The following is a 16510-nucleotide window of genomic DNA, read 5'->3' on the forward strand; positions in this document are numbered from 1 at the left end:
GACGGGTCAACGGGCCGAGGCGGAGTCCAGGCTTCAGAGGCTGGAGACAGAGGTAAGGGAAACGCCGACCAAGGCGGCGCTGGAGGATGGCAGTCCCGCTGAGCTTGCACCACAATGATGGTAGCCTGAGGGCGAGCAGAGGGGCTGCCAGACGACAGCGGAGGAGGAGGCAGGAGCGGGTGGGAATTTCGGAGGAGCAGGCACTGGAGGCATCTCTGGGGCTGGAGCCCGTCCTGGGCTTAACTGGGGAACTGGCATTGGTGAATTGAAAACCCCCTCAGGACTGGACGAGGAAACCAAGGACGAAGGAGGGCTGGACGGGACCAGCGGATACGTCGGAGAGATGAGAGGGGGCAGTTCTTCCAGTTCAGGTTCCCAGTCTGTACGATCCTCCACCTCATTTTGACCCATTTGGCGCCCCACATTTTGCTCCCTCGTGGTGGGCAGTGTCGCCGGCTCTCGCACCAGGTCTGACGGGTTGCTCTCTGTCATCGGTGGGCTCGGGCTTATGCCCCATACCGTGGGGAGATGTTAGGCTGGGCTCTGGGTACAGATTGGACCTGGCGAGATCCTCCATTGGGCAGACAGTGAGAGGTGACCCATTTCTCACCAGAGTCCACTCTACGAATGCGGCGAATTCCTACCGAGGACCATCTTCGGGCGACAACGCTCTGCACTTGGAGTTCAGGCTGGCATTATAGAAGCATGGAAGCTGGTGGCATTAGCTAGCAGAAGAAACTGTCTGGTATGGTCCTCAAGAGAACGTCCTTCCTGCTCCAGCAGGAGGAGGAGGAATTCGGGGCTATAGAGGGGATCCATCGACATACTACGGAAAGAAAAGACTGTGAAAAAAAAAACAGAAAACAAATGAAGGGAAAAATCACGCAGTTTTAAACTTTTTTAGGTCAGGTCTTCTTTTACAGTTTACGCTGCCGGAAGGAACACGGAGTCGAGGATAAACAAAATAAGGCTTTTATTATATCCAACACAGGGAATATCCAACATGGAGCACAGAGGTAGACACACGTAAGTGGTAGTAGCAAGTAGACCCGACACAACTGAACTGAAAAGGACAAGGTTTAAGTACCAGGGATAATGGGGAAACACAGGTGGATGGAATCACTAAATTAACAGGGACATGGAACACATGGGGAATAGAATAGACACACCTGGGATCTAATCAAACCAAACACGGGAGACGGAAACTGGGTCACTGGGCAAAAACACACTAAAATAGTCCAGGGGTGTAACAATATATGTCAAATTTAGTGCAAAATAAAAACTCTGTTATATAATTTACATTTGCCATTTTCTACACTAGTTTTAATATGCAAATTAAAAACATTTTAACACTTTATAAGTTGCAAAATTACAGTGAAAATATATTGAATGAAAATATATACCCAAATTTATTAGATATGTTTAACATGTCCAAGCAAAAAATTTATCAAAATTATTATTAATTGTCGTTTTTCCTAAATTCATTTAGACTTGGGGTAGGACACTTGGGATTGCATTTTCATCATAATACCTCATGAAATTGTAGCAAAAATGCAGTGAGAATTTTTTTTTTACTTTTTTATTATTATTATTATTCTATTTATTGAACTTTTACAATAACCGGATAAAGATACAGGAGAATCCTGAAAAAATACATATACTTTTTTATATCCCTTCCCACCCCCTAGAAGAAAAATAAAATAATAATAATAATAATAAAGATAAAAATTATAATAATAAAATAAATTAAAATGTAGCTAAACCAAATGGAACATAAAAAACAAAAACACGATACCTACTGTAATATAGAGAATGTCAAGCATTATCACAAAATATAAAATCTTAATCCTTAATTTGACATTCTAGAAGTAAAGTTAAATTCAGAAAAATAAATAATAAAGGGATTCAAGATCTCAGAAGACATACCAGTGTTAACCTTTAACGTATACCTAATTTTTTCCAAATGAATGAAACTCATGACATCTCTCAACCAGTCATCAAAAGATGGAGGGAGTTTTTGTTTCCACAGCAGGAGAATGCGCCGTCTGGCTAATAATGTTAAAAAAGCAAACTTTGCAGTATTTCCAGGCAAATCAGTGACATATGACGAAGTGCTACCAACGGGCAAGGCTCAATCTGTTTCTTTGTCACTAAAGATTGATAGCCAAAAATAATTTAATGATGGACATGTCCAAAACATATGCATTAAGTCTGCCAGGGCCTGATGGCACAGAGAGGATCAATACCAGGCTTGATTTTTGCCAATCTCGCTTTTGTCCAGTAAATTCGATGAATACATTTTAACTGGATAAGACTATGACGTGCACAAATAGAGGAGGTATGAACACGGGACAGAATCTGGTTCCAAGTGTCATCATCAAATGTACGACAAAGATCCGACTCCGATTGTTGTTTAATAAAAGAGAGAGAGGAAGTGAAAATGGAGGAAATTAGCTTGTATAGCGTAGACAACACACCTCTATTATTTAAGGCTACTTCAAGAATCTGATCGAGCGTAGATTTTGGGGGAAGATTAGGAAAATCAGGGAATGAGTTTTTAACAAAATTTCGAAGTTGCAAATATCTAAAAAATTGTGCTCTAGGGGCAGAGAATTTTTGTTACAATTGAGAAAAAGGGAAAAATATTATCCATGTAAATATCGTTGACAACTGAAATCCCTACTCTCTTGTCATTAAGTGAAGGGGGGAATAAGGGATTGCGGTTTATAGGTGAAACCAATGGTAAGCGCTGAAGACCAAAATGGGTTCGGAATTGGAACCAAATTCTTAATGATTGCCTGACAATAGAATTACCGTAAGGGCAGCGCAAGATGGTGGTAAGAGGGCCGCACAATAGTGCGGCAGGCGAGGCAGGAAAACAGGAACCCTCTTCAATACTGACCCAAGACGGGACCCAATTACTAAGCCCAAAATGACTTTGGAACCAGAATAATGTAGAATGTATATTTGCTGCCCACAGGAAATTAGGAAGGGCAAGCCCGCCTTCAAGCTTTGGTTTCTGAAGTATTTCTCTACGAATTCTGGCTGGTCCTTTGTTCCAAATAAAAGGTAAACGTCCATTTTCACTGAACTCACACATCCAGCCAATGAAAGGGGAAGAGCCGACCAACGAGTAAAATCTTTCTGAACTTGTTGGAGGAGTGTAGTGAAATTAGCCTTGAATAAATCTAAACACTTACGTGTAATTGTTACTCCTAAATATTTAAAACTATGTGAAGCGACTTTAAACATTGAAGTATTCATTGGTACATCAGAAACTTTAAAATTTATTGGAAATAACTCACTTTTGTTTATATTCAATTTATAGCCAGAAAAGAGGCTAAAGGAGTTTATAATTCTCAGAGCTTCGGGTAAAGAAACAACCGGATCAGAGATATAGAGCAGCACATTTTGAACAGCACCAGCTCTCCTAATTCCCTGTATAGCCTTCTCACTACGAATGGCAATTGCCAATGGTTAAATTACCAATGCAAAAAGCAAAGGTGAAAGTGGGCAGCCTTGTCTAGTGCCACGTTTTAAGGGGAAAATAGATGAGGATACACCATTGGTACGAACAGAGCATACTGGGGAAGAATATAAAAGTTAGTATATTATTACCTGGCTCAAATAGGACTTATACTCTGAGTAGAACCTTGTCCAATACAGGTTATTTACCTGCATCCACAGCAGCTACTTAGCTTGACTGCTTAAGTTTAACAATGGTGACAATGAACGTAGACACAGCCTCGGGCCTGTCAAAGCTGCGCGATTCGCCGTTGAATGAAAGCAGAAGTCTGCAGGGATACAGCATCCTGAATTTGACACCAGCTTCATGTAATTCCGCCTTGACTGCTTTAAACTGATCACGTTTCTTGAGTTCCACAGAAAAATCAGGAAAAATCTAAATCTTGCATTCCTTGTAGCGCAACTCTCCATGCTCGCGTGACAACCATAAAATTTCTTCCCTGGTTTGGAAACGAAGAAAGCGTACAATCATGGGTCTCGGTGGTGCGCTCGATCGTGGTTTAGGTGCGAGGGACCGATGTAAGCGCTCAATCTCCGGCGTCTGAGGTAATTTATCCCTGAAAAGTTCTGCGAAGAAGGATGCACTGAGAGGGTTTGGACGTTTCAACATTCTCGGGGATACCTAATATACGAAGATTGTTCTGACGCGAGCGGTTTTCCAGATCATCCATCTTACTCTTTACCTAAAAACTTACACTGTAAACCTGGATTTCATATCTAATCAAACATTTAAAGTATAATGTACTTACATGGCTCAAATCGATTAAGTTTTGATTGCATTACTAGCAGATGTATGTTATACTAATTTGTAGACCTAGTTGAGCCTGTGAATAAGTGAAATAGCTTAAAATTCCCAAGTTTTAGTCATGCAATGCACGATGGGAACGTGATCGCCGTCACTTTGCCGCCGTGTCTATGCTTTTTTCTGAGAAGACGTCACTTTCTTGCCGCGCACCGGACAGTCCAGTTTCTGCTAAAACTCGCCAGAGACGGTAAGTAACTTTGATTTAGCTAACATTGCTGCTGACTCATTCAACTTAATGTTTCCGTGTTTGTGTGTTGATACAAGGGGATGCTGGTGAGTAGTGGGAGGACGTTATCTTAATCTAGGTCGGCAGCCATTTTCACCTGCTAGCTAACGTTACAAGTTTTTTTTCACTTGGTGCGCTGTTTGTGAGAAGTCCAAGTGAAGCAGTTTGACGTCGATGGACATTAACATTGTCACCCGTTAAGGTACTTAGCTAGCTAAGTAAGTCACTTTTATCAGTGGAGGGGCTTTTTATGAGTAACTTTAGAGAAAGACGTTTTATTAAGTTCAACGGACATCACCTGTAACCACCTGTTTGATGGCTTAACGTTAGCTAGCCAAATTGCCTTTTTTTGCTTGACGCGCTGTTTGTGAACTTGGAAAACTGTCGTTTTAATCAGTTCAACAGGACATTTTCCACCTGTAGCGTCTTGGCGGGTGCCGCCCGGCTTTGAACTGCCTCTCGGCAGATTAAGAGGCGACGCGGGCGAAAACCACGCGCATTCATGGCGGCGGGGAAGGGAGCGCAATGTTATTTACTTTTTTTTCTTACTGGAGGAGCTTTTGTGAGCAGTGTAAAGCTGTTGTTGTAACCAGTTCAACTAGACATTTTTCCACCTGTAACTTTAGCGTCTTGGTGACACAGCCCGATCCACGCTGAGCGAGGGACACGCACTCGGTGGGAAGAAGAGTGTTAGCGACCACATGGGATTGTTTTTTCCTAGTATTAACGTTAAATGTAAATGACTTTGACCATTCATTGTATTATTGTCTTATGCATGACATATGTTTTGCATTAGTGATTATTTTACCTTCAAGCACTTAATAGAAAGTGAATTGCAACCGGATTATGACTGAGTATATTAGCAATAACGTTACACCCCTAACAATTACATTATATATTTAATGTTAGCTACTTTGAAAATACAGGTATATTGTTGCAGTAGACTACTGTAGCTTATATAAGTTCCCTTGTCTCTTATTTTCTTTGTTTTATTGTGTTGCAGGTCATAGGAAGAGATTCCTTTAAAACCAGTGTCCTGATATTAGCAACAAACTGAATACCAAACTCTGAAAAATATGCTTTGGAAGTGTAAGTATTGCCCTCTTAACTGTGAAAAGAGAGCACAGCTATTTAAACATTATAGGCTAAAACATGGAAGTTATGCAAGAACACAGCCTTTTCCTTGTTTATATCAGGAATGTCCATGTACATTTAAATCACTCAATGCACTAAAAGTACATTTATCTCGCCTTCACACCAAAACTCTTGATCAGCAGCCAGATGAACCAGTTAAATTTTGCTGTCTGTCATGTGGGTTTGCCGAGTCTTGTTCTCAGATTGACTACTTTACTCACCTGCATACTGCACACTTAAAAGTAAACCATTAAGTCAGGTGCCCGTATAAAGACTGTAACTTTGAAACAAGTATATACTCCACTTTCAAAGCACACAAAAGTAAAGTACACCAGGACCAGAACTGGAAAAGTTTCAAGTCAGAAATCATTGGTTTGGAAAATGTAAGCGATGACAATGATGCTGCACAAGACCAAATGGCACAGTGTAGAAGCTAGTGAGAATGATCTTCATCATTAGAAAAACAGCTTGAGCACAACTTAGCATCTCTTCTGTAAAGATGCAAACTGTCCTTCACATACCAGAGAGTTCTGTGCAAGAAGTAATACAGCAGCTTTGTCAAATCAATAAGCTGTCACAGCCACTTCTGCATAACAGAGTGAGGGCCGTACTTAAGAAATATTATGCTGACATTAATGAAACCGTTGTGAGAGAGGTTACCAGTGTCGTGTCAGAAAGTAACATAATGTCATTTTGTGCCAAAGATGGATCCCTAGGAACTGCTAAAAAGAGAGCGGCCTATGTACGTAGAGAGTTTCCACTGGTGAACCCCATTGAATATTGTGTGGAAAAAGGCAAAAATAACACTTGCATATGTCCCTATTGTTCCCATGCTCCAGAAGTTGCTGAACAAAACTGACATATTGGATAAAGCCATGTCAGAAAAAGTCCATGTCCCACAGGAAAATAGCTCATATGTAGATGGGCAGTGCTTTAATAAAAACTCTCTTCTTGCAAGGGAAGAGTTCACAATTGCTCTTACACTTTACATTGATGACTTTGAAGTAGCCAAAACCTCTAGGAACATCAAAGCTGAAACATAAAATGTGTGCCATATACTGGGTCATTGCCAACATACCTGCAAAATATAGGTCAACCCTCAACTCAATCCAACTTGCACTACTGTGCAATACCTCAACAGTCAAAGAGTGTGGTTACGCTAAAGTTCTGCAACCTCTTATCTATGATCTAAAGTTATTGGAGCAAAATGGTGTTTACTTGGAACAACTAGGTGAGAGTGTGAAAAACACAGTCTTATATGTTGTTGCTGATAATCTTGGTGCCCACTCCCTGGCAGGATTCCTGGAGATTCCTGGCTTCACTACTGACAAGTTCTGCAGATTCTGTTCGGCAAGCAGTATTGACATACAACACCAAGAGGTATGCTCTGGTTACTTTAAACTCAGAGACAAAAACTCCCATGATAAGCAGGTGCAGGAGGTGAGAGAGGACCCAGCATTGAGTCGGACTTATGGTGTGAAAAGAGCATGTCCTTTAACTGAGAATCTTGAGCACTTTCATGCAGTCACTGGTTACCCTCCTGACATCTTGCATGATATATTGGAAGGCATTGTTCCAACTGAGTTGTCCCTTTGTCTTAAAGACATGATAGACAAGGGGTATTTCACACTAGAAATGTTAAATCAGGCCATCAGGCACTTTAACTACACATTTACTGACAAAACAGACCGACCTCAGATTATTGGAAAGGGATTTTCCGCCAAAAGAACCATTGGTGGAAATGGCCATGAGAATTGGTGTCTCATAAGGCTCCTTCCTTTTCTTATTGGTCACTGTGTCCCTGAGGGTGACAACACTTGGGAAATTACCATGCTTCTCAAAGATGTGGTTGAGCTAGCTGTTGCACCAAGGCATACTGAGGAGACACTGCATTTCCTGGACTGTAAAATAGCAGAGCACAGACAGCTGCTGCTGTCAACATTTCCAGATTTTCATTTAAGGCCAAAACATCACTTTTTGGAACATTACCCTTAGCTTGTAAGGAAATTTTGTCCCCTGTGTGATGTTTGGACAATGCGCTTTGAGGGGAAGCACAAGTTCTTTAAAAAGGCAATTCGCAATGTGAAAACTTCAAAAATGTTGCCATGACACTTGCTACCAAACACCAGAAAGCAGTCAGTTACCACCTTGACTGTAGCTCTTTTTTCAGACCGTCAGTTGAGATGACAAAGGTTACCCCAGTTTTGCTTGCCTCTTTCCCTTTGAACGTTCAGAGAGTAATCGCGCAAAACATTACAAAGCCTGAGTCGGTTCTTAATGCATCATCTGTTTGTGTAGATGGAATCAAATATCATCCCGGCATGATACTCTCTACTGGCTCATGCTCAGGTCTCCCTGAATTTGGCCAGATTCAAAAAATTTTGGCTGTTAACACAGAAATTATGTTTGTTTGCCACAAAATGACAGCATGGTATTGTGAGCATTTAAGATCTTACCAACTTGTCTGTAATGAGGTCCCCTCTTTGGTTGTGGTTCAGATGTCAGACTTTAATGATGTCTTCCCATTATCAGCATATAGGGTACAAGGAGAATTTATGGTAACACTGAGACGATATGTTATTTGCTAAATACCTGTCTTTTATCATGATTTCCCAGATGGCTGAGCAAGAGAATATAACCATGAGGGTTATTGTCTCCGAGGGAGATATAAGAAAGATGACGACAAAACGACCTGACACGCTTGACGATTTGATTGGCTGGCTCAAAGGCACTCTCAAAGCAAACTATAGTTTCACCTTACAGTACCAAGATCCTGAATTTAACAATGAACTGTGTAACCTCACCAATCTCTCTGAGCTCCCAGAGAAGCCAACAATCAAAATCATCCCTATGATTGAGCTGGTACCAATCTCAGCAGACACTGAATCATATGGTGAAACAAGCAGCCAGGCAGACACAGAGAATCCTGTCCAGCTCCTCTCTGGATAGAAGTTTTAAGTGGCCAGATGTATTTGACGTTCCCAAATTTTCAGTTGATGTTGAGTACAGACTTCGTCAAGGTAACCTGTTGTGTCTGAGAGATGGAACATGTCTTAAGGTGACAAAAGAGTTGAAACATGATATACTGGAGAAATTGGCCGAGACCATATATGCATTTAAAGCATACCCAGAAAAGGAAGATTTTGAAGCAGTTGCAAAAGCCTTAGTACAAACCCACCCGTGTCTCAAAGAATCAGGGTCATCCTCCGGCTGGAATGGATGGAAGAACAGTCTCAAGTTCAAGATGGGAAACTACAGAACCAAAATGCGCCAGATTGGACGAGTTGATGTCACTGTCAATGGTGGTAAACGTGGAAGGTACACTGCAAATGCCGACCCTTCTCACAAAGGCATAAAAAAGCCAAGGAAAGGAGAATTTAATTTCCTACCTGAATTTCCAGAGGGGGGGGATGACCACAACCTGGAAGAAGTTCGCCAGGTTTTGGTCAATGAGATGATGAAGACAAAGCCAAATGGGTCCCTTGTTAAGAAAGAGATGGACCTGACATTTGCGCTTCTGAGAAAAGAAGTTGTCCAAAACAAGCCTGCCATCAGCCACATGTTACATCGATGGCCAGCTCTTTTCACAGAAAGCCAGGTATGTATTACTCCTGAGTGTTTAAAAAAGACGTATGTGTCACTGTAATGTTAAATACAATTTGTGCATAGATTCTTGTTTTTAGCTTCATATGCAATACATGTTTTGTTTCAGGTTTATTACGGGTTCTCCAGAGTGGTGGGGAAAAGTCTGCAAGATAATTTCTTTGAACTTGACCGTTTCTCTCCAAGGCTGATGGACCTCTTTCGGAAGAAGAAAGGCCTTACACACACACACTCAGCTTTTGGCTGAGCTTTTACGTCAGACAAAGGTGGGTTTGACTACATTAGTCTACTACATCTTTCCTTTCTCTGTTCATCTCAGTTTGTCTCTTCTTTCTTCTCTGCTCTTTATCTTTTTTTCTGTCTTTTTCATTCTTACCATCTCATTTCCCTTCCTTAATCGTCTCCTTTTCTCTCTTCATTACCTAATTTTCTTTTTTGTCCTCTCCATTTTCCTCTCCTTTTGTCTTCTTGTACATAAACATTGTGATGAATTTCTGGAATTTATTTGATAAATATGTGTGCAGTGTTTCCCACAGAATTAGATTATATTAGTGGTGGTGTTTGGGGATTAAGGCACAACAAAAGGGTTAAATATATCATATATTTTTATTGACACGTACACATTTCCATTGCCAACACTTAGTGTCAGATAACTTAAAGACATTGCTATTGCTACATTGCTATGCCATTGCTACACTTTCTATGACCGCTCTACAGACTTCCTGTTGCAAATTTCACTCACACACACACATACACACGCCGACATGGAGGTGGACACACACACACAAACCTGGAGATGGAGGTGGACACACTCACACCAAAACACAACAACCTGGAGGTAGTTACACACATACACACACACAAACTCACACACACATTCACACATTCAAAAAGACTCACACACACACACACACTCTTTCAAAAAGACTCACACACACTCACATACACACATTTACATTCACACACACTCAAACTCAGACACACATAGGCTCACACACACACGAGCCACCACAAATTAATGAATGTATGGGAAACCCTGATGTGAGTATCCTTAGCAAGATATGTTTTAACTCTTGTGTCCACTATTTTGCAGACCACTGAGCCAACAGACATCAGGTGCCTGTCTTCGTGGACTGCCTGTCATCTTGGCGGATGATTCTTCTGCCTTCTTCAGGACATGCTCTGTAAGTTAATTTGTTTTTGTAAATGTTGCAGGTGCATGCTCCTTTTGTCTCCTTTTTAGCTGTTAATGAACACTGCCATTCATTTTCAAAATTATTTGATCAGTGTCTCCATTAAGTCTCTATTTTATGGCCGAGCAAAGATAGTTTACCCACTTTCAGTCCCAGTCCTATTGAAAGAGTTGAAAATTGCTCCCAATAACTAAAGTTGTATGAATCCTTTTACAATTTCCCAATTAGTTTTTTAACTTTACTGTCACCAGTTGGAACTTGTGAAAATGTTTTTGGGTCTAAACTCAAATGGGGAGTTCTGATTGAACTTGTTAGGTTCTGGTTGCTCCATTGAAAAAAAAAATTCAGCACGGCTGTGACTCAAAGTGAGTAAACTAAATATTTTGGGCAAAGTGTTGCGACCTCTACAGATCTGAATATGGCATTTGATAATTCAATATCGTCCTTTTAATATAAATTACTTTCAGTGTGGTTTATGTTGTACAATGCTGTTCATTATGAACAGTCACAGGTTATTTTTGGTGCACAAAAAACATTTTCTAACTGGCATGTTTATGTTCTCTCCTTGTCAAAACGTTTCTTTCAATGATAGGATGTAACTGACAAGGACTCGTACAGTGAAACTCCAGTGGGAATTCTCTGCCTTGGTCAAGAAAATACCCAGCTCAACCCATCCAGAGTAGGGATCATCTTGGAAGGGTCTGTGGTAATGGATGAACTGTCCAACCTACCTCAGGCCTTCTGTGTCCTTTTCGGACTGATCTATGCCCTGCACCTGGACTACCCCAAGTGCATGAAAAACACTTTCCATTTTATTCAGCAAGTAATGCTCAAACTGGGTAAAAGTGAGCTGGTACCCAAAATTCAAACTTTGAAAAATCAGCTGGAAGCATAAATCGGGGTTCGAAATGGCTCTTCTACTGTTCCAGATTTGTTTGCCACAGTTTGTAATGTTGGACTTTTATGAAAACATGTTTACTGTTGCGTAAGGTTTGGGGTACATGTGTTCTGTGGTATTTGCACTGTTTTTTGCACAAGTTTCCATGACACAGGCTTTGATAAAATTTTTTATTTCAAATAAGTTGGGTATTTTAGTTACATTACCAACTAAAAGCTGATGCATCTTGGTGCATTTTGGATTTTCATGATTTATAGAGTAGATATTTTAGTCATGTGTGTTCAACTATATAAAACATTTCCCTAATAGCCGTGTAAGTTATAATACAGTTTTAATGTGATTTGTTGTAATAATGATGTACACATGCTTTAGCACAATAAGTGTTTTCGTTGGCATGATGGTGCTTTCAGGGCATGAATGACATTTTGCCACTGTTTCTGGCTTATGATTCAAGGTTGTTAAAGCAGGGGACAACAACCCTGTAACTTAATGCTGTTTTTAAATAAAACAGTAAAAAAAAAAGACTTTTGTATTGCGTATTTGTCTTAATTTAAACATTATAGTTTAGCACATGCAATGAAATACAAAGGTTTAGTTACTTTAACTTAAAATAGTAAGTGGAGTTCATGTGTCAAGGCAACTGATATTACAAGAGATTGTAAGTGAAATCAACTAGGCATTCAGTGTTTTGAACTTATTTTGTAATTTGAATTTTGTATTTTGAACTAGTACTTTGAATAATAATTCCACACTTTCATGCATTTAAGTTAAATGCACTCAAGTTTCATAACCCATTACTTAAAGTTTTTAAGGCAACCGGTTTCCTCAAATTTTTTAAGTAAATTCAACTTATCCGGGCTTACAGTGTATGCTAGACCCCCCCCCCCCAAAAAAAAAAAAATTTGATAAACCACTGTTTGTATCTTTACTCTACTGTATTTATTTGTGCTTTTAGTAGAATAAAAAAAAAATATATATATATAAATATATATATATATATATATATATATATATATATATATATATATATACTAGAATGTATAGTTTTTCCATAAACAAACCACATACCGAACTGTTCCCGAAAACCGTGACTCTGAAATCATGAAACAAACCGAAACCGTGAAAAAGTTGAACCGTGCCACCCCAAGTTTCTTTGTATTTATTTTAAATTTAACATTTATTTTCAATATTGGGCTTGCGGATCATGTGGGTACTAGGGTACTCTTTGCTGTGTGTGGATGACCATGTCGGTCAACCACCACCGAAGACCAAGTCTGACCCAGGAAAAACCGTTATCTCTTTCCAGGGACTGACTTTTGCGCTCTAAAACGTCGAGCCTTTTGCCCACGCTGTTCATTGATGCTTCAATGTCTTTAATTTTGGAGCCATGACTGGAAATAGTAGCTTGGAGGGTAGCTGTGGAAGCGCGTATTTCAGTGAGAAACTCAGTCCTTAGAGACGCGATTTCCTCACGAATTGTTGTGGTAAGCATCTCTTTTAAAAGAGCAGGCGTTAAACCTGAAGCGGCAGAGGCCATGTTGCCTACTTCTTCAGCTTCATCGGGAGCGGGAGAAGCACGTTTAGATTTAGGCATAGCAACGGAAATAACGGGCTACAGCACACAATCAAATGCTCTCCAGCGTTGTATACGCCATCTTAAATTATTATGAATATGTAATGTTGCCATTTACTGCATGCTGGAAGTCGCAGTGAGAATTTCTGAATGCATTCTGAGCCAAATGCGCAGCAAAATGGAGATTTAAATATTTTATTTTTCTTAAATGCATTGACTCTTACATACAAGACATTTCAATAACATTTTAATTAAATACCCAGCGATGAATTTAGTTTAAGTCAGTGTGGAGAGCGTTTGGTTGACTGAATATTGACATATTGTGTGTCCTGTTGCTGACCCCCACGTTGATGTAGCTTAGTGATTGACAGGTCAGTGGCGTTATGCATTTCCAAATGCATTTCAAATCCACACTGACTTTATATTCATCACGAGGTATTAAGTGAAAATGCAACTGAAACATCTTGTAAGTGTCAATCTACTTAATCTACTTCTTCAATGCACTAAGAATAATAGAAATTTAAACTATTTCGCGGCACCTTTGGCTCAGAATGCATTCTGAAATTCTCACTGTATTTTGTTACAATTATCAAGCAATATTATGATGAAAATGCAATCCCAAGTGTCCTACAAAATTTGTTTAAGAAAACAAATTTGTGTAATATATTTTCATTTTAAATTTGCAACTTATAAAGCATTAAAATATGTTTTTATTTTGCATATTAAAATTATTGTAGGAAATAGCTAATGTAAACTATATAATATTTTTTTCATTTTGCACAAAATATTGGACACGTAGGGAAAAATGTACATTAAAATACAGAAACACATTGCCGTTTTACATATTGCATTGCCATTTTGCATATTACATTTCTAATTTATACTAATAAAAACTTAATAAATAAAACATAATACAAACCCATGATAAGAATGCAGGGGTGCTTGGGATGTAAAGAACAACAGCAATTATGGACTGCCATTAGAAAAGAAAATGAAAAGAAACAGAAATGTCACGGAGTGACTGTGATGGGGCGGAACCAAAAATGAGGAAGATTAGTTCCCCCGGACCATATATCGCAAACATTGCCGCTTCCGGGAACGCCGACGAACCCAAATCGCTATGTTTGCCCCTTAAGTGCCCTTTTGTCAAAGCAAAATTTCCTCGAATTTTTTTTTTGTAATAACATTCCGTTTTGTGAATGCCTGCCCACGCCCCCAATCATAATAGTACAATTTATTAATAATTATTTAGCCGTAAATAAAATAACCAACATGATGACCTTTCACCTCACGACAACCTCATCCGAAGCGCATTTTTTAATTGCAAAAGGATATTTTCAACACCGCAGCAGCTGGTAAGTGGTGTTTCATTCTCAGCGAAGTGATTTTGATGTTTATTTACTTATTATTATTTTACAAGAACGATCTGATGTGAGAACATGCAGATATGTTGCTGTGTGTAGAAGTAACATTAGCATGCTGTTTGAGGGAGAAAAGTTTCACAGAGATCGAGGGGTCTGGTCTTTTTTGTTTGTTATTTGACTACACTATTATTACATTACAGTACTTATTTATTTTTTAACACATAGAGTGCCTTAAAAATAATTATCACAACACTAGTAAGGCTTATTCAGATTTTCGCATTCTCTGAATTATCATTATAAAAATAAAAACTATTCAGAAATGAATTAAAATATAATTATATTTTAAATGTGACGCAAATATATATATATATATATATATATATATATATATATATATATATATATATATATATATACATATTTTTTTTTTTTTTCTACAATAGCAACAGTGTTTATAACAGCAAGACCACTTTAGCCTGTAAACTCAATAATATCTCTCTGGAAATAAATGTAAAAATATAATAATAAACAATGCATAATATACCTGACATCAAAGTGCAGTGTGAATGATATGAATAACAAATGTAGCCTGTCATTTATTTACATTGCAAAGGTGTTCGATTTTAGGCAACAACAACTACAACAGTAATAAAAATATGAATCACTATATTCCAGTGTATCAGTTTTTTATGTTTTGTATCAATATTTAAGGTGGACTTATTGATTAGGTCCAACCCTTTAAAGTATTGAGCATATTGTTTGCAAACTGCAATTGATTAATTAATTAAAAACAAAGTAGTTGATATGCTGTGTTGTTTTTGTTTTTTAGTAGCAGTAATATGCAGTTATTAGCTGTGTGCACTGTATTTTTTGTTGGTTTTCATGAGACCCCCTTGAAATGACCAGGACCCACCATTGCCCCCCCAATCAAAATTGTCTGGAGCCGCCACTGCTCGCAAGTGAATATTAAATTATTTTCTGGGATAATTAAATATATTCTAAATAAACTACAAATATAAAAAATATAAACATTTATTTTGTCCTCACATTCTTTCTTCTAACTCTTCCCTCTCATTCACAAACCTGACTTAAAGGCTCATATGCAGCTCATTATGAGGGTTTTTGTCTTCTGAGGTGTAAATCACAATATAATGCATGACAGTTCACGCCCTCTCGCATAGACCCTTTCTTCACAAAAAGTGTCTTAAAAATGTATCTCAATATATTTTTTTCTGTAAGTGAGAGAACAAGATGATTTTACCATAATTTCGATTCTAGGCTACAATATCCAGTTCTCAAAAGTCCCGGGAACCAATGTTCTGTATGTGTTTTAATGCCTTATTCAAGTGATTTTTTGTTTTTTTTGTTTTTCACTAACCATGCATATACATTGTTTTCTCAAAAACACAATCATGTATATGGGTCAAAGACGTTAAGATGTCTGCATCAAAAGAAATGTACAAAAGTGATTTTGTGTCAATAGAAAGCACATTAAAATGTAAGTAAAATGTCTACTTTTAAGGTTTCAAATAAGTTCTTGGATAATAAAATGTCAAAATTTGGTTCAAATAATGTTACTTTGTCGTTCAGTGTAACAAAATATTTATGCAAAAATTCAAACAACATGCTTATTCTGACATGTACATATTAAAATATCTAAAAGAATAATGGAGCATACTAAATTTTATTGTGTTTTAAATTAGTAAAAAATTCTTACTGCCAAATGGGCAAAACCTAGGATAGTGGCAAATGTTAAAAAACTCTTAGTATTTGGGGTGAAAGCAATTAGTCTTTTAATATGTCATAAATTGATTTTTGTTGTAAATATGTCTGACAGGCTTGTTACACTGAATGACATTTCACTGGGTGTCTTCTGTAAATCAGGGGGAAATGTATGATATGTATTTTTTGCTTAGAAAAACAAAAACAAAATTGCAATTAATAAAAAAACAGAAAACTTTTTGCATTATTTTTTTTTTTGGGGGGGGGGGGGGGGGCTACAACAGTTTAAAGCATTATTACTAATTTAATGCTTAAACACTTTTTAATCTTTGACCCATATACATGCTGCTCACATATCTTTATAGCCCAGTTTGTGCTGATTACAGTGATATTAGACTTTAGCCATTTAGATGTTTATCGGACAAGACAGAGATATTACTTATTGGACCAAAAAATAGTACACACCA

At 38.3% G+C, this 16510-nt stretch overlaps 1 protein-coding gene across 2 annotated transcripts; it reads left to right on the forward strand.

The window, feature by feature from the left end:
* The first annotated feature begins 5605 nt into the window (after nt 1-5605).
* Nucleotides 5606-9401, forward strand: LOC113038319 (uncharacterized). Of its 2 annotated transcripts, none has more exons than XM_026195645.1 (2): nt 5606-5645; nt 8307-9401. In XM_026195645.1, the coding sequence occupies exon 2, from the start codon at nt 8581-8583 to the stop codon at nt 9334-9336; it is 756 nt and encodes a 251-aa protein (XP_026051430.1). In that variant the 5' UTR covers nt 5606-5645; nt 8307-8580; the 3' UTR covers nt 9337-9401. The 2 variants fall into 2 exon arrangements, with proteins under 2 accessions (XP_026051430.1, XP_026051429.1); XM_026195644.1 differs by lacking the exon at nt 5606-5645 and adding an exon at nt 7012-7070.
* Nucleotides 9402-16510: the final 7109 nt, after the last annotated feature.

The sequence above is a fragment of the Carassius auratus genome, chromosome 21 (genome assembly GCF_003368295.1).
Source record: "Carassius auratus strain Wakin chromosome 21, ASM336829v1, whole genome shotgun sequence".
Lineage (NCBI taxonomy): Eukaryota > Metazoa > Chordata > Actinopteri > Cypriniformes > Cyprinidae > Carassius > Carassius auratus.